The sequence below is a fragment of the Cetorhinus maximus genome, chromosome 11, assembly GCF_964194155.1.
Source record: "Cetorhinus maximus chromosome 11, sCetMax3.hap1.1, whole genome shotgun sequence".
Taxonomy (NCBI): Eukaryota; Metazoa; Chordata; class Chondrichthyes; order Lamniformes; family Cetorhinidae; genus Cetorhinus; species Cetorhinus maximus.
In genome coordinates, this window is record NC_135889.1 from 122,308,684 (window position 1) to 122,334,815 (window position 26,132).

Below are 26,132 nucleotides of genomic sequence, written 5' to 3' on the forward strand. Positions count from 1 at the left end.
GAGAGAGGGGACTGAGAAACACCAGTCAGTGTACAGATATCTCCCTGAGAGAGAGGGGACTGAGAAACACCAGTCAGTGTACAGATATCTCCCTGAGAGAGAGGGGACTGAGAAACACCAGTCAGTGTACAGATATCTCCCTGAGAGAGAGGGGACTGAGAGTTACCAGTCAGTGTACAGATATCTCCCTGAGAGAGTGGGGACTGAGAAACACCAGTCAGTGTACAGATATCTCCCTGAGAGAGAGGGGACTGAGAGTTACCAGTCAGTGTACAGATATCTCCCTGAGAGAGAGGGGACTGAGAGTTACCAGTCAGTGTACAGATATCTCCCTGAGAGAGTGGGGACTGAGAAACACCAGTCAGTGTACAGATATCTCCCTGAGAGAGAGGGACTGAGAGACACCAGTCAGTGTACAGATATCTCCCTGAGAGAGAGGGGACTGAGAAACACCAGTCAGTGTACAGATATCTCCCTGAGAGAGAGGGGACTGAGAGACACCAGTCAGTGTACAGATATCTCCCTGAGAGAGAGGGGACTGAGAGACACCAGTCAGTGTCCAGATATCTCCCTGAGAGAGAGAGAGGGGACTGAGAGACACCAGTCAGTGTACAGATATCTCCCTGAAAGAGAGGGGACTGAGAGACACCAGTCATTGTACAGATATCTCCCTGAGAGAGAGGGACTGAGAGTTACCAGTCAGTGTACAGATATCTCCCTGAGAGAGAGGGGGCTGAGACACACCAGTCAGTGTACAGATATCTCCCTGAGAGAGAGGGACTGAGAGTTACCAGTCAGTGTACAGATATCTCCCTGAGAGAGAGGGGGCTGAGACACACCAGTCAGTTTACAGATATCTCCCTGAGAGAGAGGGACTGAGAGACACCAGTCAGTTTACAGATATCTCCCTGAGAGAGAGGGACTGAGAGACACCAGTCAGTGTACAGATATCTCCCTGAGAGAGAGGGACTGAGAGTTACCAGTCAGTGTACAGATATCTCCCTGAGAGAGAGGGCTAAGAGACACCAGTCAGTGTACAGATATCTCCCTGAAAGAATGGGGACTGAGAGACACCAGTCAGTATACAGATATCTCCCTGAGAGAGAGGGGGAACTGATACACCAGTCAGTGTACAGATATCTCCCTGAGAGAGAGGGACCGAGATACCAGTCAGTGTACAGATATCTCCCTGAAAGAGAGGGGACTGAGAGACACCAGTCAGTGTACAGATATCTCCCTGAGAGAAAGGGACTGAGACACCAGTCAGTGTACAGATATCTCCCTGAGAGAAAGGGACTGAGAGACATCAGTCAGTGTACAGATATCTCCCTGAGAGAGAGGGGGCTGAGACACACCTGTCAGTGTACAGATATCTCCCTGACAGAGAGGGATAAGAGACATGAGTCAGTGTACAGATATCTCCGAGAGAGAGGGACTGAGAGACACGAGTCAGTGTACAGATATCTCCCTGAGAGAGAGGGACTGAGAGACACCAGTCAGTGTACAGATATCTCCCTGAGAGAAAGGGACTGAGAGACACTAGTCAGTGTACAGATATCTCCTTGAGAGAAAGGGGCTGAGACACACCAGTCAGTGTACAGATATCTCCCTGAGAGAAAGGGACTGAGAGACACTAGTCAGTGTACAGATATCTCCTTGAGAGAAAGGGGCTGAGGGGCACCAGTCAGTGTACAGATATCTCCCTGAGAGAAGGACTGAGAGACACAAGTCAGTGTACAGATATCTCCTTGAGAGAGAGGGACTGAGAGTTACCAGTCAGTGTACAGATATCTCCCTGAGAGAAGGACTGAGAGACACAAGTCAGTGTACAGATATCTCCCTGAGAGAGAGGGACTGAGAGTTACCAGTCAGTGTACAGATATCTCCCTGAGAGGGGGCTGAGACACACCAGTCAGTGTACAGATATCTCCCTGAGAGAGAGGGACTGAGACACACCAGTCAGTGTACAGATATCTCCCTGAGAGAAAGGGCTAAGAGACACCAGTCAGTGTACAGATATCTCCCTGAAAGAATGGGGACTGAGAGACACCAGTCAGTATACAGATATCTCCCTGAGAGAGAGGGGGAACTGATACACCAGTCAGTGTACAGATATCTCCCTGAGAGAGAGGGACCGAGATACCAGTCAGTGTACAGATATCTCCCTGAGAGAAAGGGCTAAGAGACACCAGTCAGTGTACAGATATCTCCCTGAAAGAGAGGGGACTGAGAGACACCAGTCAGTGTACAGATATCTCCCTGAGAGAAAGGGACTGAGACACCAGTCAGTGTACAGATATCTCCCTGAGAGAAAGGGACTGAGAGACATCAGTCAGTGTACAGATATCTCCCTGAGAGAGAGGGGGCTGAGACACACCTGTCAGTGTACAGATATCTCCCTGACAGAGAGGGATAAGAGACATGAGTCAGTGTACAGATATCTCCGAGAGAGAGGGACTGAGAGACATGAGTCAGTGTACAGATATCTCCCTGAGAGAGAGGGACTGAGACACACCAGTCAGTGTACAGATATCTCCCTGAGAGAAAGGGACTGAGAGACACTAGTCAGTGTACAGATATCTCCTTGAGAGAAAGGGGCTGAGGGGCACCAGTCAGTGTACAGATATCTCCCTGAGAGAAAGGGGCTGAGGGGCACCAGTCAGTGTACAGATATCTCCCTGAGAGAGGGACTGAGAGACACAAGTCAGTGTACAGATATCTCCCTGAGAGAGGGACTGAGAGACACCAGTCAGTGTAAAAATATCTCCCTGAGAGGGGCTGAGGGGGAACAGACAATGTATAGGTACCTCCCTGACAGGGTGGGGAGTGAGAATCATTTGGATGAAGTAAATTTGCAATTGCATGTGTTTAAATCCATATCATGACTGTTTTGGCAATTCTTACAATGCCCAACTGCTGCCACAAGGTGCCAGTGATGAGCTTCCAGTGCGCAGCCACAAGCCAATCAATGACCTCATTCAAAGCCTTCCTGAATCCTGCGAAGCTGTTCCTGTTTATGCTCACAGTGTAATTCAGAGCTGCCTGACAGTGTTTTATAGCAAAGCCTCTCGCCACAACATTGAAGGCTCAATATCCCTCACTCTATAAGAGAGAGATCTGAAGGGAACATGTTCAGAGATAAATCCTTTCTGTCGCTGTCTGTTAACAGGGTGACTGTCCCTCTCTGATTCACTTTCTCTACAAATTTACATCAAGTGTACAGCACACAAACTGACCATTTGGCCCATCTGTTCTATGCAAGCCTTTATGCCCCATACAAACTTCCTCCTACTTTATCTCACCTCCATTAGTATATCCTTTCATTCCTTCCCACCTTATGTTTCCTTTAAAATGCATCTATGCTGTTCACTTCAGTTACTTATGTGGTAGAAATATTTTTATTTGTTCATGGAGTGCGAGCATTGCTGGCTGGGCCAGCGTTTATTGCCATCCCTCATCGCCCTTGAGGTGGTGCAGTCCCTGTGGTGTAGGTACACCCACAGTGCTGTTAGGGAGGGAGTTCCAGGATTTTGACCCAGCGACAGTGAAGGAACGGTGATGTATTTCCAAGTCAGGATGGTGTGTGACTTGGAGGGGAACTTCCAGGTGGCGGTGTTCCCATGCATCTGCTGCCCTTGTCCTTCTAGATGGTGGAGGTCAAGGGTTTGGAAGGTGCTGTCAAAGGAGCCTTGGTGAATTTCTGCAGTGCATCTTGTAGATGGTAAACACTGCTGCTACTGTGTGTTGAAGGTGGTAGATGGGGTGCTGATCAAGCGGGCTGCTTTGTCCTGGATGGTGTCAGGCTTCTAGAGAGTTTTTTGAGCTGCACTCATCCAGGTAAGTGGGGAGTATTCCATCACACTCCTGACTTGTGTCTTGTAGATGGCGGACAGGCTTTGGGGAGTCATGAGGTGAGTTAATCTGCACAGAATTCCCAGCCTCTGACCTGCTATTATAGCCAGTGTTTAGATAGCTAGTCCAATTAAAATTCTGGCCAACGATAACCCCCAGGATGTTGATTGTGGGGGTTTCAGCAATTGTAATGCCATTGGATTCAAGGAGAGATGTATAGATTCTCTCTTGGTGGAGATGGTCATTGCCTAGCACTTGTGTAGTGTTAAAAGCCACTTACCAGCCACAGCCTGAATGCTGTCCAGGTCTTGCTGCATGTGAGCACAGATTGCTTCTGTAGCTGGAGTTGTTGAATGAATGGTACTGAACATTGTGCAATCATCAATGAACATGCCCACTTTCTGTCCTTATGATGGAGGGAAGGTCATTGATGAAGCAGCTAAAGATGGTTGGTCTTAGGACATCCAGCTCCTGCAGCAATATCCTGGGGCTGAGATGATTGGCCTCCAACAACCACAACCATCTTCCCTTGTGCTAGGTATGACTCCAACCAGTTGGGAGATTTCCTCCAGACTCCTAGACTTCAGTTTTGTCAGGGTTCCTCGATGCCACACACGGTCAAACACTGTCTCATTCACAACCTCCCCACTCTCTTGAGTAAAGAAGTTCTTCCTAAATTCTCTGTTGCATTTATTAGTGACTATCTTATAGTTACGGTCCCGTATACTGTTCTGCTGCACAAGTTGAAACATATTTTCTGCATTACGCGATCAGATCCTTGTTGATTTCTTTCTTGTTTTCAGCTGAATAGAAGCAGTGGGTTGGAACAGATTTGTCTTCCGCCTGGGAATCGAACACACAGACACTCCAGCCAAAGCTCGTCACTGGACCCTGAAGACAGTCTGTTTTGCCACCTGATTTTAGGGACCTCTCGACACATGGTTACCCTTCGCTCCCCCCCACCCCTGCTGACACAGAATAGAGCTGGTGTGTTTTGGGGGTTACCAGCTCTCCTGGATTGTCCTGGACTCTCCCCCAGGAATTAATCTCCAGGATGTGGTTGCAAGCCAAATCAGGGAGTAACATCATAATGGCATTTAAAAAAAAAACTAAGTGTTATTTGCATTCTGCTGGAACGCTTTGAACAAGATATGAAAATATTGGAGATGGGGAGCAAAAGGCACTTTGATTGGCAGTGAAAAATTATCCGAGGGAGGGAGCATGCGCTCACTTTCCAAATGGTTCCGAGGTGGCAGGGTGTCGCAAGGATAGACACGTTGGGTGACCAATAGTAGGAATGTGGGTGGGTCGGCTGGCAACATTAGGTGGCATGACCTTCAGGAATAGGTCATATTGTCAACCCCTGGGTTTCTTGGGCACTTGTACCATGTCACTCAAACAAAGGAGGTCTCTGATTCGATCCTGGTCTCCCTTCCCCCCACCCCCCCAGGCCAAGTTAGCTCATTTTGGCTGGGGTGGTGGTGACTGGGGCAGAAGCTCCAAAATTAGCCTCAGGTGTTCCTGGGTTGAGGTGGAATAGAAACCTCCAGGGTGCCAGCTCCTGATCACTGTCCAATGATCCCCTTGCGGACAGGAGCACGTGCATCCAGGGAAAGCTTAGCTGTGACGCACTCCCAAGTTCAATACTGTTGTAATACACACACACACACACATACCTTAGCCACTTGGATAGCTGATCTCACCCCAGAGTGATCTGCTGCCTTCAGGGCAAATCCCCACAGTGTGACTCACTCACCTTAATCAGCGCCAACCACTACCAATGCTCAGCATTCAAGGCCCTGGTCCAAGTTAACTCCACAGGCTAACTCTTAGACTTCTGCTGATAGACTGTCCCTCCTTCCACTCTGCAGATCCTGGGCGCCAGTCCGCCTTCTCCCCACCCACACCAAATTCTCTTCCACCTCCATGGCGGAGTCTCCAGTCATCACCCATCTTTGCCCCTTGTCTCAGCTCATCTGCTGAAACCCACATCCATGCTTTTGCTACCTCTAGACTTCACAATTCCAACACTCTGTAAACATCAGCCCACCCAGAACTCTGCTGCCCGTGTCCTAACTCGCACCACTAACTGTTCATCCATCACTCCAATTCCTGAAGTATTCTGTCTATAAATCTATCGAGCAGCGCTCCCCAGATCAAACCCCCTGGAATATGAACTCCTCCTCTGGCCCAGCATCCCTTGTTGAATTTAAATACTCTTCCCTTGCTCTGACCCCCAGTTTTGTCATTGTCAACACTCCATTCTGGAGTCTGACCCTCCTCTGAAACTCAACCTCTCCCTTCACCTCGCCACTGGAGACCACGCTTTGCTGGGGAACTCTACTCTGAATTCCCTCCTCTCTATTGAGACTGCTCCCTCCTGCTTCAAACCCACTTCGCTGACAAAACATTTGGTCATTCCTCTTCATCTTCTGCTCCATCTTAGCACCCACATGTATAAACCCCTCTGGGATATTTATTTCTGAACCTATGGTGGCTGTGATTTTACCAATGCTCACAACTTTTGATGAGGCTCTCTGGCATTGCGCCCACCCTTGGATTATCAATAAAGAAACATCAGGCCCCTGCATGAAGATTTCACATGGCCCACCATTAGGCTCCGACGCAGCCCGAGCATTGCACCAGTTAGCAGTCAGTGTGGATTGAGTGGTGTTTGTTGTGGCTATTCTGCTGGTGCCTTCCGAGTGCTCAATTCCAGTCAGTGACACAATTGCTTTACGATGTTATTACTCTCCTGTAATAAAAGGTTGCACCAGATGGCAATTCGTGTGTTTTACTTCCACGTTCAAGCTTGGACTGAGCAGAATTAGGCCACACGCCCCGAGCCTGCTCCATCATTCAATACGATCATAGTTGATCTTATAAGACATAGGAGCAGAAATTAGGCTATTCGGCCCATCGAGTCTGCTCCGCCATTCAATCACGGCTGATAAGTTTCTCAACCCCATTCTCCCACCTTCTCCCCGTAACCTTTGATCCCCTTACCAATCAAGAACCTACCTACCTTGGTCTTAAATACACTCAATGACCTGGCCTCCACAGCCTTCTGTGGCAATGAATTCCATAGATTCACCACTCTCTAGCTAAAGAAGTTTCTCCTCATCTCTGTTCTAAAAGGTCTTCCCTTTACTCTGAGGCTGTGCCCTCGGGTCCTAGTCTCTCCTACTAATGGAAACATCTTCCCCACGTCCACTCTAACCAGGCCTTTCAGTATTCTGTAAGTTTCAATCAAATCCCCCCTCATCCTTCTAAACTCCATCGAGTATAGACCTAGAGTCCTCAAACGTTCCTCATATGTTAAGTCTTTCATTCCTGGAATCGTTCTCGTGAACCTCCTCTGGTCCCTCTCCAGGGCTAGAACATCCTTCCTGAGGTATGGGGCCCAAAATTGCTCACAATATTCTAAATGTGGTCTGACCAGAGCCTTTCTCTTCGTACAAGGAGCACTAAGCATACTGATACCGCAAGCAATTAGGAAGGCAAATGGCATGTTGGCCTTGATTGCAAGGGGATTGGAGTACAAGAACAAAGAAGTCTGGCTACATTTATACGGGGCTGTGGTGAGAGCACACCTTGAATACTGTGTTGAGAGATGTTTTCCCTGGCTGGGAATCTAAAACACCAGGGCACAGTGTCATAAAGGGCCGATCATTTGGGACGAAGAATCTTCTGCCTCAACTCCACTTATCCCTCAATTCCCTGAGGCACCAAAAATCTCTGTCCCAGCCTGAAATATATTTAACGATGGACATTCCACAGCCCTTTGAGTGAAGAAATTTCTCCTCACCCGAGTCCCAAATGATCGGCCCTTTATGATACTGTGCCCCGGTGTTTTAGATTCCCAGCCAGGGAAAACGTCTCTCAACACAGTATTCAAGGTGTGCTCTCACCACAGCCCCGTATAAATGTAGCCAGACTTCTTTGTTCTTGTACTCCTCTCCCCTTGCAATCAAGGCCAACATGCCATTTGCCTTCCTAATTGCTTGTGGTATCAGTATGCTCTGTGTTCCTTGTACAAATACACCCAGGTCTCTCTGAACATCAACACTTACAGATTTCTGGCCTTTTAAAAAATATTCTGCTTTTCTCTGCCAATGGTCAAAGTGAATAACTTCACACCTCCCCACATCATACTCCACCTGCCACCTTGACATTCACTTACCCTGTCTGTATCTCATTACAGCCTTTTTGTGTCCTCCTCACAGCTTGCATTCCCAACTTTGTATCATCAGCAAACTTTAAGATACATTACTTAAGATACAAACTTTAAAGATACATTACTCTGACATTTTAACCTCATGCGAAGATCACATCCTCAAACCCTCTGAGACCAGTACAATTCACCCATGATCACTGCTCACTGACCTATATTGGCTCCCAGTCCAGCAAAGCCTCCAAATTAAAATTCTCACCATTGTTTCCAAATCCCTCCATAGCCTCAGCCTCACCTTGCCCTATCTCTGTAATCTTCTCCAATCCCAGAACCCTCCCTTAATTTCTGTGCTCCTCCACTTCTGGCCTCTTGTGTATCCCTGATTTTAATTGCTCTGCTACTGGTGGCCAGGCCTTTCACTGCCTCGATCCTCAACTCTGGAATTCTCTCCCTTACCCTCTCTTTCCTGCAAGACATTCCTTAATACCTACCCTCTCTGACCAAGCTTTTGGTTACCTATTCTTATATCATTTGTTTGATTACGCTCCTGTTAAGTGCCTTTTAACGTTTTACTACATTCATGTCATTATATGAACGTACATTGTAATCAGCAGCGGTTCAAGAAGGCAGCTCAGCACCACCTTCTCAAGGCAATTAGGATGAGCAATAAATAACTGGTTTAGCCAGCAACGCTCACATCCCATGAATGAATTTTTAAAAATCTAACACACTCAGGAGAAATGCAGACATGGTGAAGACTTGTGTGAAGGATTTTTGAAACCGAAGAGAATGTTATGTCTTTGCTCTTGAAGAGCCTCCCTCTGCTGTTGATGTGCATGGTGATGCTGACAGGTTTCCAGCAGGCTGAGGGGGCCAACAGCATTTCCAAGAACTGTCCTCTGCCATTACAGTGCGGCCAACTTAACTCATTCAGAAACTAGATACTATCTGCTGCTCTACAGCAACAGTGTCACTGTTTCAAATGGATTGGTTGTTGGGAGGAGGCGGTGGGCAGGTGTTAGCACCTTCCAGAGCTGTAACCCTAGGGAGTGTGCCCCGTGCAGATAGGGATGAGATACTTCCCTATGTGCTGGGCCCTGACTGAAATGCAATTCTCCCCAATCTCTCCACACTCTTACCTTCCCCATAACTCTATCTAAAGGTATCAAATCTTCCTGGGCTACCGTTCCAGACCCTCATTAACCATGGGTATCAATTGTGTGTGGGCTGAGCTAATGATTATTTGACTATTCCTCCAAAAAGGCAGAGTCACTAAGCTTGATCTTGCCCTCCCTTCAACATTCACACAGTTTCCCAGCAGAAGTCGCAAACCACGATCATATCCAGTAACCCATACCTCACCTGGGGCAGGGGGGGAGGTGGGGGGGGAACCAACAGTGGCAACTGCCGCACATGGACTAACACAGGCATCACCTGGGAGCCAGACCAGGGAGCCTTGTGGTCTTCAATGCTGAGCAGTTCATCTTTCGATGCATCAAATAATCAAACGTTAACCCCACCCACCCCCAGCCCCATTTAAAGTGGGACATCAAGTACAAACAGGTCGTGGGTTCGAGCCCAACTCCAGAGACTTCAGCACAAAATCTAGTCCAAGACTCCAGTGCAGTACTGAAGGACTACTGCACTGTCAGAGGTGTCGCCTTTCAGCCCGAGATGTTAAACCAAGAACCCCGCCTGCCTTTTCAGTTGGATGTAAAAGATTCCACGCTGTTCTTTTGAAGAGCAGGAGAGAATCACTGCCATGTTCCTACGCTTCAACAGTGACTACACTTCAAAAAAAAGCACTTTGTTGGCTGTAAAGTACTTTGGGACATCCTGAGGTTGTGAAAGGCAAGTTTGTTTTTAAACAGGCAGCCTCAGGCTGACGTCCCCTTTAAACTCAAACCAAGCTTCCCTCCTTCGGCGGAGAAGAAATCAGTCAACGTTTCGAGCCCTCATGGCCCTTCAGCAGAACTGAAGCTTCAGTTCTGCTGAAGGGCCATGAGGGCTCGAAACGTTGACTGATTTCTTCTCCGCCGATGCTGCCAGACTTGCTGAGTTTTTCCAGGTAATTCTGTTTTTATTTTGTTTTGGATTTCCAGCATCCGCAGTAGCTTTTAGCTTTTTGTTTTTATCTTCCCTCCTTCAGCTGGTCGCAAATTACTGGATCAAACCTCAGTACTCTGGGCAAGTCGATCTGCTCCTTCGTGTTTTTAATGGGATTCAGGATCACATTTAGCAAATAAATGCTTTTTAGTCTTCCGGTTCTGTACATTCAAGCTGAACATACACGTTTGATTAGCACATGGTAATCGAGTAATATATTAATATTTCTAATCAGAAGTGCGGGTTCTGTGAGGAATCGCCTCCTGCGCATTAAATACTTTCTAGACGCCTGCAGATGGGCAATATTGTTACAGTATCCACACCACGTTTGCAATCAGCACCTCCTCTTGTGTTCCACTCTTGCCCCCTCACCTCAATTTTCCCCAGTCCCCTTTGGCCGTGGTGGTCCAATCAGCAGCAAGGCTCCTGGATTAGGGAGAGTTGTGGGGGGTGGGGGTGGGGATGGGGGTGGACGCGAGGCTGCTCCGAGGGACTATTAGGCCACTCGCCAGCTGTTCTCAGCACCATAAGATAGCACAGAGCTGGAGGAGGCTGCTTGGCTCACCTGTGTCGTTGGCCAACATTCTTCCTTTAACCCATACCGACAGACGCAAAAGCAATTAAGTGGTCTTTCACCTCATCGCTGTTTGGAGCACAGTGAAATGCGTAAAACAGCTGCACTGTTTGCCTACATGACTACTCTAAGTGTGCTTCCCGATAAGTTGCATGGAGCAGTTCAGGATGAAAGTATTAGCCTGATTCAGTCACACTTTGATATCCTGCAGTTATTAATGCTGCCCTGCAACATCTGCTCTGAGCTTAGTGTTTTGTCTATCCTTGTTCTCTTGGCTCTGCTAATTTACCTTAGAATGACGATATAAAAAATTAAAAATTCTCTTGCCTTTTTCCTCCTCAATTTTTCTCCCCCCTCCTGGAAGTGCTGGTCTGGACTGGGAACAATTACCCAGTGAGATTCCCTGGGTACCAGAGGGAAAGACATGTGCTCTGGGTGGTTGGGCACATGCAGGGAGTACGGGTTCCATGGGAAGAGACACCTCGGTGCTTCATCCTCAGGGCCAATATATGAGGTGTGTCTAGGGGGTAAGGATCAACAGACTGTGAATGGTCCAGGGGGATTAACCCCCGAGAGCTAATGCGGGGGCTAGTATTAAAAATGCTGAACAGTATCAACATGCAGTGAGCAGGAATGGAGCAATAGTGTGTACCCTGGGCCAGGACAGACCAGGTGGACTCTGTCCAAAGCTGGGCAGCCATCACTCCAGGTCATGCAAAACTATCCCTGAATCAACACTCATTGGCAGTCTCAGAGAGGGGACAGGAGGCTTGTGTGAGCTGTGGAAATCATTGGCAAACTGGCACATGGCAGCATCCAATGGGAAGAGCACTGATCAGGTGCAGAGGCCAGATGAGCGCTCGCCTGTGATAACCCTTGAAGGCAGCATGTACCAAGCGGAGTCCGGGGAACTTAATCGGGTCGTCCTACTCCAGGAGAGAGAGACACCAATACTGAGGCTTCTGAATAAGGCTGCAAATTCCGTACTAACTGAGCTCAATGACGGATAGTTGTGCGAGCAGCAGAGCTAGGAGTTGTACCGAGACTGGTCTAGAGTTGTCAGGTGCAGCTAATGGGTAGCATTCTCATCTCTCAGTCAGGAGGTGTGGGTTCAAGTTCCCTCTCCACAGATTTGTGCCCCATTATTAAAGCTGTCACTGCAGTGCAGTACTGAAGGAGTGCAGCATTGTCAGAGGTGCCACCTTTCTGATGGAACATTAAATTGAGGACTCATCTGCCCTCTTGGGGTTGATGTAAAAGACCCCGCGACCATTATTTCATAGAAGAGCAGGGTCCTGGTGTCCTGGCCAATATTTATCCCTCAATCAACATCTCACAAAAAAAAAGCATTATCTGGTCATGATCACATTGCTGTTTTGGGAGCTTACTTTGTGCAAATTGGCTGCGTTCCCACATTGCAACAGTGCCTAAACTTCAAAAGCACTCCATTGGCTATGAAGTGCTATGGGACATCCTGAGGTCATGAATACAAGTCTTTCTTTCAGACACAGCAGATGGGAGAAGCTCTCAGGCCTGAGAGATAAATCTGACCCCAGGTTTTAGCAATGTTTAATTCCTACACCATTCCACTCCACCCTTGTTCTAGAAAAGGGAGGCCTCCCCTCTGTTCTATTTGCATTACCTCCTTCCACTGATCCCCTACCCCTGGAATCAGGCTGAGCCAAGCCTCCACCCTGAACCTGCGGACGAAGCACCCAAGGGGGAGCCTCGGCACCCCCTCACCCCCCAAAGCTACTGCTCCTCAGTCAATCATCCCACTGAGGGCTGCAGCAGAGGCCAGATAACCAACTCCGACCAGGGGCCTGGGGCTTGGTCTTGGTCAGTATTCCCTTGCGTTCTAGTGTCAGTGAGGGGGGACGGGAAAAATGGGGAAGCAAGTGTCAAGGCTACGGGACCCACAAGGAAGCAGCTCCCTCTGGCCCCGTGATAAAAACAGGTTAATGGCTCCAAGGTCAATATGCTAATTGCAGTTATGTGGAGAGACAGGGGAAGCTGGGGTTGTTATCCTTAGGGCAATTTAATAAGGGTATTCAAAATTCTGAAGGTTTATTGATGGAGTAAATAAGGACAATTAATAAGGAGAAATTATTGCTATTGGAAGAAGGCTCCATAACCAGAGGACACAGATTTAAAACGACTGGCAAAAAGAAACCAGAGGCGAGATGAGAGAATTGTTTTGATGCAGTGAGTTATTATAGGAACACGGGATTACGATCTGGAATGCTCTGTGGTGGAAACAGATTCAACAGTAAATTTCAAAAGGGAGGTGGATAAATAATCGGAGAAAATTCGCAGGGCTATGGGGAACAGCCAAGAAGAGTAGGACTCATGGGATAGCTCTTTCAAAGAGCTGGCAGGGTCATGATGGGCTGACTGACTGGCCTCCTTCTGTGCTGCGATGGATGGCTTGCTGGGAATTTATTTTGTATTTCCAGCATGGGTCAACGTGCTTCTCTCTGTCTCTTGCTACATCTTGAGAGTGAGAACAGTCTCGGAGCAGCAACAGGTAATGTCAAGATGATCAAATAACACAGGAGCTCCTTATCGGCTCAACTGCTTTGGCACTTAGCCAGAGAAAGGAGCCTAACAGTGAATGTTAGCCTGTACTGAGCTGGTTGGTCTGTGGGCAGGCAACTGGGATATTCATTGGCCTCACTTGCACCTGGGGCTAAGGAAGAGTTGGGGGAGGGGGGCTCCAACAAATAGATTGGCCACAGCTCTAGTCACCATTGCCTGGCTGTCATGGGGGGGAAGGGGGGTAGGTATGGAGAAGTTGGTCCTGCTCAGTTGTAATGCCCTTCATTGCCTATCAATACCCACTAGGGGGGCTCATATGTAAAGGCCACATGTTTGAGCCCAGTGCTGATGGAAACGTACCTTGGCTCACGGTCAGAACCTTCAAGAGTGGAGGGGAACGACGACTGTGACAACCGAAACTAGAATAAAGACTGCGTTAGAAGGATATGCTGCTAGGATGAGATGAATTCGATTGGGAGGAGGGTCGTGTGATGCACTAATACCAGCATGGACCAATTGGGCCAACTGGTCTGCTTCTGCACTGTATGTTGTGTGTAATAACAAACCTTCTGGCAGTACTCAGAATACTCCTTTCCCCAAGAGCCCTAGAGAAACCAAAGGTCCTCTAAAAATACTGCACGTGGAAATAAGGAGGGAGGCATTAATAGTTAGGGGAGGAAAAAGTCAGCAGGTAAGACAGCAATTGGGCCAAAACAGAACTGAAGCCTTGCCGTGCAGGAGCTTAGTGTTCAAGACAGGGGCTCCTGGTTCAGCTTGCTCTCTCCCCGAGTCGCCTGCCTCACTCAGTGAACACAGCGCTGCACAGAACGATTTCCCCTGGTTACATCTGGCCCTGTTCTGTTTCTCTGGTTTGTTCTGGCAATTGCTGTACATGACATATGCATTGTGACAAATAAAAAAGGGGTGGTGGGTGTGGGGGAGAAGGGGGGCAGATTCCTGCTGCCGGGACTCCCGTAGAATCGGGTAGCAAAAATTCCCCAGTGTGAAGTCCATTCGGAATTGGCTTTTCTAATTTCCGCACATTCTACCCCCAGCGTTCCTATATTGCCCGACTTCAACATCACGTCTTGTAAACATATTAACACCAACCTTCCATTATACTGCTCGGTCGATAGCGCGAAATCCATACTATTTCACTTATAGTTAAGCAATCGTGTCCTTCAGCAGATTGAAGCTCGGTTGCTCAACAAATTTCCTCAATCACCACGTAACAAGAAATAAATACAGCTAGAGAGGTTGATTATCGAGTCTCTTCGCCACGAGCTGTTACCCTCCTTTCTCTTTGGGAAACCCGCGTCCTTCTCCCCGCCTTCCGGAATCTTCTGGTCAGGAGACACGGGCAGTGCAGCAACCCGCCCTAGAATGCCGCAACGATGCTGCGAGAGGTCGTGTTTCTCTGGTTTGGGTGCATCCCTGCGTGTCATTTCTCCAGTTAAAGGCACCAGCCCTTTTTCCAAAGAGACATTGTTGCAGGAGTTCTCTCCACGACCCCAGGAAGGGTGAGAGTTTCAACAGATACAATTCAAAAGCAGGTCAATTTTCCTTTAAAATAGAGAGTCTGTTTTGAGCCTGGTCTGTTTTTTTGGGGTTCTCTGCATTAATACAAGGCCGATCATGTGCGCATGCACACTCGCATCCCTGGTCAATGCAGCACCCTCTGAATTATACATCGTAACGCCAGGCAGTGTGGACCAGCCCCACTCGTAGTTATCACTTGCCTCCTGAAGACAAAGGCTTTCCCGCCATTCCACCAAACCCTCCCATTAGCTAAGAGCTGGCGGTCAGGCTGTCGGTACCAGCGGAGCTGTGGGGGTGGGCTGGCTGCGGCTTCCCATCTCCGCTGTCACGCGGGCACAGGGCATGGCTCACCTGCACCTTGCCCACCCCCTCGCCCGGGTCGCCCACAGCTTTCAGGGGGTGGTGGCGCTGGATGTGCTTGACCACCTGGAACTTCTGCTTGGCCTTGTAGCTGCAGTGGCGGCAGAAGAAGGGGTGCTCGTTGGTGTGGGTGAGATAGTGGTGGCGCAGGCCTGCCTGCCAGCGGAAGCCACGGCAGCACACGCTGCAGACGTACGGCTTGGCCTCACTGTGCTTCTTCAGGTGAGTCTTCAGGAGGAAGCGGGTCTTGAAGCCCTTCCCACACTGCTCACAGATGAAGCTCCGAGTCTCTTTGTGCCTGGTCTCCTTGTGGGTCCTCAGTGCGTCTGCACGGTTGGTGCAGTATTCACACTCATCGCACTGGTAAGGCTTGGCACCTGTGAACAAGATTGACGCCATTAACTGGGCATACTGAGGAGGTTACCGAGTCCAACATTATTAACCAGACACCCTAACTGACCTTTTTACTGAGGCCAATATTTACTGAGACCAGATACCCTAATCAGGTTACCACAATCATCCCAATATTTAACAAGAGTCGCTAGCCTAGCTTGCCAGGCCAATTGTATTAACCTTACATACTAACTGGGTTACCTCTACATTTAACTAAATGCACAAACCCATTTAGCCTTGCAAACAGCAGACTGTACACACTAATCCAGTTAACTGCAGCCCCATACTTAACTAGAGGTGATGTTTGGCATTCAGAGAGTGACAGTAATGGGAGTTCCTGGTTTTGTTAGTCACATAATCTGAATACTTGGGATAGCCAGTCCCAATCTGTCACTATAAACTCACTGGAAGCGTGGTGGAAACACCATTGGGTTGCAAAGATACCACTCGTAGAACATATGATCCTCTCCCCTACAGGGATCCACTTAACTGCCCATTCCTTTACCCAGCGCAGCTATTGCGGGGTGCTCCCTGACTATCAGGTAGTACATTCCTTGTGATCTGACACCATGCTCTGGCCATGTCTTACCTGTGTGTTTTGTCATGTGGTACTTGAGCTGGTTAATCCACTTGCACTTGTAGCCACACTCTGGGCACAGGTACTTTCTCTCCTCTTGGTGGATCCGCATGTGGTACTAAAGGACAGAGAAAAAATTTGGCAAATGTGTGGCCACAAACATCCTCCCAAACTAACCCATTAGTCTTATTACATGGACACGAGTGTAACAGTGGGAGCATGAATCTTTATACTTGAACTGTGGAAAGTTTAGAGGCAATCAATACTAGACTGTGTCTGTCTGTGATACCTGTCGAATTTTGAGTTGTTTAATAACTATGGTACAGTACTGGTGGTGACAGATCTGTCACTGTATAACACGGGTACAGTAGCGGTGGGTGGGGGCAGGTCTGTCAGTGTACACTGGGGTACAATACTGGTGGGGACAGGTCTGTCACTGTATCACACTGGGGAACGGTACTGTTGGGGACAGGTCAGTTACTGTATAACTGGGGCTCGATACAGGTCAGGTACTGATGGTGAGAGCTGCTTGAGAGGATAAATTAATGTACATAAGGAGTGGATCAGACAGTTCTGAAGTTTAATGGTGGATCTTTCCATAGTACATTGTTGACAGTATGCTCAATAAATCCAGTAATACTGGTAAAACATCAAAAGTGGGCTTCTGCAAAAAATATCCCACACAAAAACAGATGTGGCTCAATGGGTAATATTCTCCTGCTTCTGAGTTAGTAGGTTGTGGAGATTGAAGTACAAAATCTAGGTTAGCTCTTCCGCGTATTGCTGAGGGAGAGCTTTGCTGTTAGAGTGGATTTCTCTAGTGGATCTTGAAGATCCCACGACACTATTCAATGAAGCAAGTTCTCCCAAAGTGCCGACCAACATCACCTCTCATCTAAAGTTAAATTTGTGGAATCTTACTGTGCCCCATCAACATCCTGGGGGTTTGCCATTGACCAGAGTGAACTGGACCAGCAATATTAATACTGTGACTGCAAGAACAGGTCAGAGGCTGGGAATTCTGCGGCAAGTAATTCACCTCCTGACTCCCCAGAGTCTGTGTGTCATTTATAAGGCACAAGTTAGGAATGTGATGGAATACTCTCCACTTGCCTGGATCAGCACTGCTCTCAAGAAGCTCAAAACTATGCAAGACAAAATAGTCCACATGATTGTTGGCCCATCCATTTTCTCCATCACTGACGCACTGTGGCAACAGTGTGTACCATCTATAAGATGCCCTGCAGCAATTCGCCAAGGCTCCTTAGAGAGCACCTCCCAAACCCACGACTTCTACCACCTAGAAGGACAAGGGCAGCAGATGCATGGGAACACTACCAATTGCAAGTAGGGTTACTAACACCAGCTGGACATTTTCTGGGAGACGTCGGTGGAAGTGAAGTCATGGTAAAGACTAGTTGAGCCAAGTGGCCTCTTTCTGTGCTGTATATTTTATATAGTTCAATGTAATATATGTGAGATCGGCAGCTACAAAGATGCAGTGGAAAGCAGCTACTGGCTCTGCTCCCTCGAGTTTTTCTGGCAAGCTGGTCGCGAGTCACACTGGCTGTTTCCATTGGCTGTGAACACTGATCGGGTGTGACACTGAGTGACAGGGAACGAACCTGTCTCCACTAAATTCCACTACTGAGTCTGAACAATTCCTTCCCCTGCCAGTTGCTCTCAGGGAACGGCAATCCGTAGCGCACCACTGTCCGCTTGCCCGGTCACCACCAATTCAACCCAACCCTAATCAATAACATCGATAACACTAATCACCATACCAGCATCCGCCCAGTCTCAGCTGAGCCTACCCTTGGCTATAATCAGTGCCCTTACCTCCAGCTCTGCAGCCCGAATGGGCATTGCCACAACTGATGTGGAGCACTCCTCAGGTGATCTGTAGGCCGTTCGGCTTTTTCCAGTCATGTGGCCTCCTCCGACACCAGTTGGACTTTTCGGTGGGTGGGGGAAGTAGGTGCCTGGGGTAGGGAAGGTCAGCTGGTACATAAGCATGAGCTGTGATTGGCTATCAATTGGTCCTGGCTGTCTGGAGGGTCAGGTGGTCCCCTACTACGGGCTGTGATTGGCTGGCGGCCGGCCCTGGCCGCTGTTGCCGGGAGCTGACATTATCCCAGACATTATCCACTGACTCACCCTATTTCTAAGCTGTCCTTGCCCCCAGTTTCATTTTATTCTTCGTCTCATCCGACGCCTCAACAAGAAACTTTGTCTCTTTCTTTCAGGTGCAAAGGAACGCAAGCTCCAACAACTCGACACCAACACCCATCCAGGACCCTCCACCCCTGCCCATCCCTCTGACCCCATCATGTCTTCCAGTCAAAGCCCCGGCCATGTATTCACCAAACCCCCTAACCTTCCCCTCTCCGATGCTGAACGTTCAGTGCTCAGCTAAGGACTCAGTTTCATACCCTTACGCCCTCACTTCAATGAATTTCAGGCTCGGCACGATGCTGAACTCTTCTTCCGCCGCCTTTGTCTCCGTGCTCATTTCTTTGGGCAGGAGTCCTCTCCCCGTTCAATGGATCCTTTTACCCGCCTCCAATATTCTCCCTCCACCTGGACCTCTCCCTCTGGATTCTTACCAGCTCTTGATCTTTTCATTGAGAACTGTTGGCGTGACATCAATTTCTCTGCTCCTCTCACCCACTCTAACCTGTCTCTCTCTGAACTTGCTGCACTCCGTTCTCTCAGGTCCAACCCTGCCTTTGTTATCAAACCAGCCGACAAGGGTGGTGCTGTTGTTGTCTGGCGCACTGACCTCTACCTCGCAGAGGCTGAGCGTCAACTCGCAGACACTTCCTCCTACCTCCCCCTGGACCATGACACCACCACCGAACATCAAGCCATTGTTTCCAGGACTGTCACTGACCTCATCTCCTCTGGAGATCTTCCCTTCACAGCTTCCAACCTCATAGTCTCCCAACCTCCTACCCAAAATCCACAAACAGAACTGTCCCGGCAGACCGATCGTGTCAGCCTGTTCCTGCCCCACGGAACTCATTTCTTGCTACCTTGACTCCATTCTCTCTCCCCTTGTCCAGTCTCTTCCCACCTACATCCACGATTCCTCTGACACCCTACATCATATCAACAATTTCCAGTTCCCTGGCCCCAACCGCCTCTTCACCATGGACGCCCAATCCCTCTACACCTCCATTCCCCACCGGGATGGTCTGATGGCTCCCCGCTTCTTCCTCGAACAGAGGCCCGAACACTACCCATCCACCACCACTCTCCACCGTCTGGCTGAACTTGTTCTCTCACTGAACAATTTCGCCTTAAACCCGTCTCACTTCCTCCAAATAAAAGGTGCGGCTATGGGTACCCGCATGGGCCCCAGTTATGCCTGTCTCTTTATGGGGTATGTGGAACATTCCTTGCTCCAGTTCTACTCAGGCCCCCTCCCACAACTCTTTCTCCGGTACATCGATGATTGCTTCGGTGCTGCTTCATGCTCTCATCTGGACCTGGAAAAATTTATTAATTTTGCTTCCAATTTCCACCCCTCCATCATTTTCACATGTTCCATCACTGACACTTCCCTTCCCTTCCTTGACCTCTCTGTCTCAATTTCTGGTGATAGACTGTCCACCAATATTCATTACAAGCCCACCGACTCCCACAGCTACCTCGACTACAGCTCCTCACACCCCGCTTCCTGGAGGACTCCATCCCATCCTCTCAGTTCCTTCGCCTCCGTCGCAAGTGTTCTGATGATGACACTTTCAAAAACAGTTCCTCTGACATGTCTTCCTTAACCGAGGTTTTCCACCCACAGTGGTTGACAGGGCCCTCAACCGTGTCCGGCCCATCTCCCGCGCATCCGCCCTCACACCTTTCTCTCCATCCCAGAACCATGATAGGGTCCCCCTTGTCCTCACTTTTCACCCCACCAGCCTCCGCATTCAAAGGATCATCCTCCGCCATTTCCGCCAATTCCAACATGATGCCACCACAAAACACATCTTCCCTTCACCTCCCCGGCGGCATTCCATAGGGACCATTCCCTCCGGGACACCCTGGTCCACTCCTCCATCGCTCCTGACACCTCAACCCCCTCCCACGGCACCTTCCCATGCAACCGCAGTCGGTGCAACACCTGCCCCTTTACTTCCCCTCTCCTCACCGTCCAAGGGCCCAAACACTCCTTTCAAGTGAAGCAGCATTTCACTTGCACTTCCCTCAATTTAGGCTACTGCATCCGCTGCTCCCAATGTGGTCTCCTCTACTTTGGAGAGACCAAACGCAGACTGGGTGACCGCTTTGCGGAACACCTTCGGTCTGTCCGCAAGCATGACCCAGACCTCCCTGTCGCTTGCCATTTCAACACTCCACCCTGCTCTCATGCCCACATGTCCGTCCTTGGCCTGCTGCATTGTTCCAGTGAAGCTCAACGCAAACTGGAGGAACAGCACCTCATCTTCCGATTAGGCACTTTACAGCCTTCCGGACTTAACACTGAGTTCAACGACTTCAGATCATGAACTGTCTTCTCCATCCCCACTCCCTTTCCAATCCCCCCTTTTCCAATAATTTAAAATTTTTTTTAATACATTGTTAAATATATTTTTTCCATCCATTGTTTTATCTCCACCTTTTAGCCTATTTCGATCCCTTCCCCCCACCCCATCCCGACTAGGGCTATCTGTCACATGCTCGTCCTGCTTTCTACCCTTAATGTCACCATTAGCACATTCCTTAGCTAATATCACCACCGTCAATACCTTTGTCCTTTTGTCTATGACATCTTTGGCAATCTCTTCTTTGCCTCCACCTATCACTGGCCCTCTATCCAGCTCTACCTGTCCCACCCCCCCTCAACCAGCTTATATTTCACCCCATATCTATATTTCCTTAGTTCTGATGAAGGGTCATACAGACTCGAAACGTTAACTGTGTTCCTCTCCGCAGATGCTGTCAGACCTGCTAAGTTTATCCAGCTATTTTTGTTTCATTATCCCAGGATGCTTTGTTTGGCCTCCGGGAGATTGAGGCTGATTCTGGGGTGACTCCCGGCCATTTGTGAGAGTTGGCAACCCTTTCTGCAAGTTCCCCTCCAAGTCAAACACCATCCTGGCTTGGAACTGGATCACCATCACTTCATCATCACTGGGTCAAAATCCTGGAACTCCCTCCCTAACAGCACTGTGGGTGTACCTACACCACATGGACTGCAACAGTCTTCTCTAGGGCAAATAGGGATGGGCAATAAATGCTGGCCTAACCAGCGATGCCCACATTCAAGAATTCAAAGAAAACATAACTGTGGAACTTCCTATCAGAAGAAGCAGTTGAGGTGAGTAGCACAGATGCCTTTAAAGGGGAAACTGGTTAAATACAAAGGGGAAAGAAACAGAAGGATATGCAGATTGAGAGAGATTACGTAGGGTGGGAGATGCACATGTATGGCATAAACGCTGGTATGAGCCAAGTGGTCAGTTTCTGTGCTGTAAATACTGTTCTTCTGTATCATTTTATGTAACTCTACGTAAACGGCCACCTACGTAACTACAGTGCTTAACTCAAATTCACGATGGCACTGTTTAACGCTTTGAGGTGTTTCCAGGAGATGTGATATGGGGCAATGCAATCGGAAGTCCTTTATCCCCCACACAACAGAATGACGTGCAGATAAAAGAGCCGGCAGACTTTCCTGATGCATCAACTATCCTGCAAACATCATACCGAGATGAAACCAATCACCGCCACTGTAGCCTGTAAAGGGATCTGCTGGGATATTGTTTCCACACAGCTGCACCGACTGCAGGGTGGGGTAAAGAAAGGGAGATCAAACTTTCAATATCAGTTTGTTTTTTGTGGTCAATGATTTGCCCCCCCCACCCCCCCTTCAGATAAACAGTTCCATGGGTTCGCATTACTTTCTATGTGCAATTCTCAACATGCAAGATATCCAATAGATTATTTGGTGATGGTGGGGGGGGGGGGGTGGGGGGCTGCGGGGAGTAGAAACCAAATCAAATGTGGAAATGTGGAAAGCATAAGTTGGTATTGGTAAAACCGTGAAGCTGTTGGACTGTAATGACTGATTTACTAATGTCATTTAAGGGTGGAAACTTGAAAATTGCTGAAAAGAGAGACATGTTGCTGAAGCATTGCGTCTTGCATTCATCGGTACAAATACAAGAATGCCAAATTTCAAATAATCACAACACTTTATACCACAAGAGTAATGGGAAACTGATCTTAGTTGAGCTCATAAGGTGGCTCATTTACACTTGCTAGAAGTGACAAACATTCATACGCAAAGATCCATTCTCTGGTTCTAAAAGGATTATGTTCAAGCCTTGTGCCTTTTTTGTATTACCCGGGAGCTTATAGCTCCCTGTTGTTTTCTCCATGGCAATGCCTTGGCCAATCAATCAACTTGCCAACCAATCAGCACCCTTTTCTCCTTTAGTATAAACTGTTGTGATCATTTGAAATTTGGCATTCTTGTGTTTGTCCCAATGAGTGCAAGGTGAAAAGCTTCAGATAATTGTCTCTCCTTCCAGCAATATTCAAGTTCTGAAGTGACTGGTGGAAACTTGCCATCCTTACCTCCTCTGTGTCAACCGTGATTCAGTGATAGCACTCTTGCTTCCATGTCAGAATTGTGGGTTCAAGCCCACTTAGAGGCCTGAGCACATAATCCATCAGCGTCAGTGCTGCCGGAGCACTTCCCAAGACTGATGGGAGATGCTGCCCTTTAGGTGAGGTGTCAAACTGAGACCCCCATGTCCCCTCTTGGGCCGGTGTAAAATATCTCCTGACCACTGTATCAAAGAAGAGTCAGGCAGCTTCTTCCCACTGTCCTGACCAACATCGCTAAAACAGATTATCTGGTCGTGATCACAATGCTGTTTGTGGGCGCTTGCTGTGCACAAATTGGCTGCCCTATTTCCTACATTACGACAGTGACGTCGTTTTATTTATTGCTGAAAAGAAAGAGACTGTAATTGAAGTTTTTCGTCTTGGACACATCAGGACAGACACAAGAATACCAAATTTCAAAGGGAGCAACAATGTATACTGCATGAAAAGAGAGTCTCGACTGGTTGGCAAGTGAGGTCTGATTGGTCAAGGTATTGCCATGCAGAATGTGCGTCTGCCAGAAGCAAGGTTCATAAGCAGGGACCTGTCCTCTGCAAGAAAAAGGAACATTCCAGGCATTTTGCCTGTTTGGATTAAACAAAAACATGAGAAACAATAACTCCCTGGTGCAGTCTCTGTGGCAATGTTTCGACCACAGTCGACTTGCCAACCAATCAGCACCGTTTTCTCCTGGAATATAAACGGTTGTGATCATTTGAAAGTTGGTGTTTGCCCTGCTAAGTACAAGTTGAAAAGCTTTGACAACATGTCTACTCTCAGCAATACTCAAGTTCTGTGCAACCAAACGACTATTTGTTTTATTTATTCATTCACAGGATGTGGGCATCATTGGCATGGCAAGTCATTCCTAATGTATTTATGCCCATCCCTAACTTATCAGTTTAAAAGCTTTTACTGATTTTATATAAGCCAGTGCGGTTGCTCATGTTGCACATGGTGGGGGGTCAGGTAAGCATTGAGGCAAATGTCCAGTTAACCTGCTTCTGGTGGTGTTGGTTGTTGGACCAGTGTTGATCAGGACACCGCTGGAGTGTGCTTTGGAATATCCTGAGATTGCAAAAGGTGCTATATAAATGAAAGACTTCTAGTTAAAGTAAGTTACAATTTCCCTGGCATTTTTCCAAGACTTGCTGTGCAGGTCAAAATGGAGATAACCTTTACTTTTTTGAATGGTTTCACTGATTCTACACTGAATTAATCTGGCAGCTCCTACAGGCACCGAAACATTCAAGTACAGGTGGGTTTGCATGATTCCGGGTAGGTTTAATGAACTATGTGCAATTAGTGACATTCCCCAACAGGGAGAGGGGGGTGGTGGGTTAATAATTCTCAGATCAAAATTAGTTTCAAGTCATCAAATGAGATAATGAAGTTTGAAATGACTCAGTAAATTACTGCAAACGATAGGGCAAAAAATAAAAAAAAACAGACCTGATTCCCAGAAAAATAAGAAATGGTACGATGTGCGGGAAGGACGGTTTCCAACATCTGGATTTTAAAAACACCAATGTAGAAGGAGTTTTAATCTGTATCTAACCCGTCAGGTGCCTGTCCTGGGAGTGTTTGATGGGGACAGTGTAGAGGGAGCTTTACTCTGTATCTAACCCTGTGCTGTACCTGTCCTGGGAGTGTTTGATGGGGACAGTATAGAGGGAGCTTTACTCTGTATCTAACCCCGTGCTGTACCTGTCCTGGGAGCGTTTGATAGGGGCAGTGTAGAGGGAGCTTTACTTTGTATCTAACCCCGTGCTGTACCTGTCCTGGGAGTGTTTGATGGGGACAGTGTAGAGGGAGCTTTACTCTGTATCTAACCCCATGCTGTACATGTCCTGGGAGTGTTTGATGGGGACAGTGTAGAGGGAGCTTTACTCTGTATCTAACCCCGTGCTGTACCTGTCCTGGGAGTGTTTGATGGGGACAGTGTAAAAGGAGCTTTACTCTTTATCTAACCCGTGTGGTAACTGTTCTGGCAGTGTTCGATGGGCACAGTGTAGAGAAAGACAGACTTCTGGGTTTCCCAAAGTGCTCTACAGGCAATAAAGTATATTTGAAATGTAATCACTGCTGCAGGAAATCACCATGAGCAGCAGAAATTTCTGTATAGCAAGATCCCAGAGACAGCAATGAAATAAATGGCCAGTTGGTTGAGAGTGGACAATTGTCTGAGACACCGGGGGAATAAAAATTAAAAATACAAAATAAAATTTCAAGGGCAATGAAATGGGCATCGTGCTTTTATCACTGGCTGCGAGTTTCTAAGTTCCTTCTGCAGTCAGGAAATATAATCACCTCTCTGAATGTTGGTCCTGTCTGGTAGAACACACTCTCTTCAGTCATATTATTAACACCTATTAAATAACAAACAGGGAAACAAAAGCTTTGTCAACTCTGGTCCTTGAACCAACACCAGAAACACATCAACTGGACATTCATCTCTTTGATGCTTGCCTAACCTTGCATTGTACAAAATGGATGACTCCATTTGCCCGTTTAAAAACCAGTGTCAGCCTTTTAAATTAATTTGTTAGGGATGGGCATTAAATGTTGGCCTTGCCAGCAACACCCTGATCCTATGAATGAATAATTATTTTACAAAGTGCTTCAGGACATTCTTAATGAATTATTTCTGGGATATGGGGGTGCTGGCTGGGCCAGCATTTATTACCCATCCCTAATTGCCCTTGAGAAGGTGATAGGTAGCCACCTTCATCAACCATTGTAGTCTGTGTAGTGAAGGCACTCTCCCACAGCGCTGTTTGGGAGCTCCAGGACATCGACCCAGCAATGACGAAGGAACGGTGACACATTCCAAATCGAGAGGGTGTGTAACTTGCGAGGAACGTAGAGGTGACGGTGTTCCCAAACATCTGCAGCATTTGCTCTTCGAGGCAGGGACAGGCAGAGAAATCATGGGCCCTGGTGCTTTTCCTGTTTCTGGGTCCCTTATCCCACCCCCTTAACCCTCCCCCTCACATCCTCCAGATGTCCAGAATTGGGAACCATACTCACTGTGGGGTCAAATTGTTTTATATATAGGTTTAGCAAAACTTCTTGGTTTCTGTACTCTATGCTTCTGTTGATAATGCCCATCAAAAGCTCAGGTTTCAGTATTATAAACTTTACAACCAATGCTTAGTCAGGCAATTACACACAACATGGTCATTCAAATTATGCAATCAACTCCACTTCTTTGAACCTAGCCCTATGCAATATCCAGGCAGCAACGTAAAAGACTTGAACTACACATGTACCACAAACAATAATCCCCTGTACAAGTGAGAATACATTGCACTAACACTGACATGTTCTATTGGCTCATGACTTCTGGTTTCACTTTCAAGTTTAAAAATAGCAAAACCTTCCAGCAAATTAGCAACTCACCT

General features: G+C 47.8%; 2 protein-coding genes across 6 annotated transcripts in view; one reads left to right on the forward strand and one right to left on the reverse strand.

Annotated features, from left to right (window-relative positions):
* Nucleotides 1-5,142, forward strand: part of obsl1a (obscurin like cytoskeletal adaptor 1a) — a 99,249-nt gene extending 94,107 nt beyond the window's left edge. For all 3 annotated transcript variants that reach the window (XM_078552676.1, XM_078552677.1, XM_078552678.1), the window contains one exon: nt 4,656-5,142. In XM_078552676.1, coding sequence (XP_078408802.1) covers nt 4,656-4,663 — 8 coding nt within the window. In that variant the 3' untranslated portion in view covers nt 4,664-5,142. The remainder of the gene's footprint in view (nt 1-4,655) is intronic.
* A 9,043-nt stretch (nt 5,143-14,185) lies between these two features.
* Nucleotides 14,186-26,132, reverse strand: part of znf142 (zinc finger protein 142) — a 56,798-nt gene continuing 44,851 nt past the window's right edge. For all 3 annotated transcript variants that reach the window (XM_078552681.1, XM_078552679.1, XM_078552680.1), the window contains 2 exons: nt 16,126-16,231; nt 14,186-15,520 (listed from right to left, as the gene is read on the reverse strand). In XM_078552681.1, the coding sequence (XP_078408807.1) occupies nt 15,033-15,520; nt 16,126-16,231 (594 nt within the window). In that variant the 3' untranslated portion in view covers nt 14,186-15,032. The remainder of the gene's footprint in view (nt 15,521-16,125; nt 16,232-26,132) is intronic.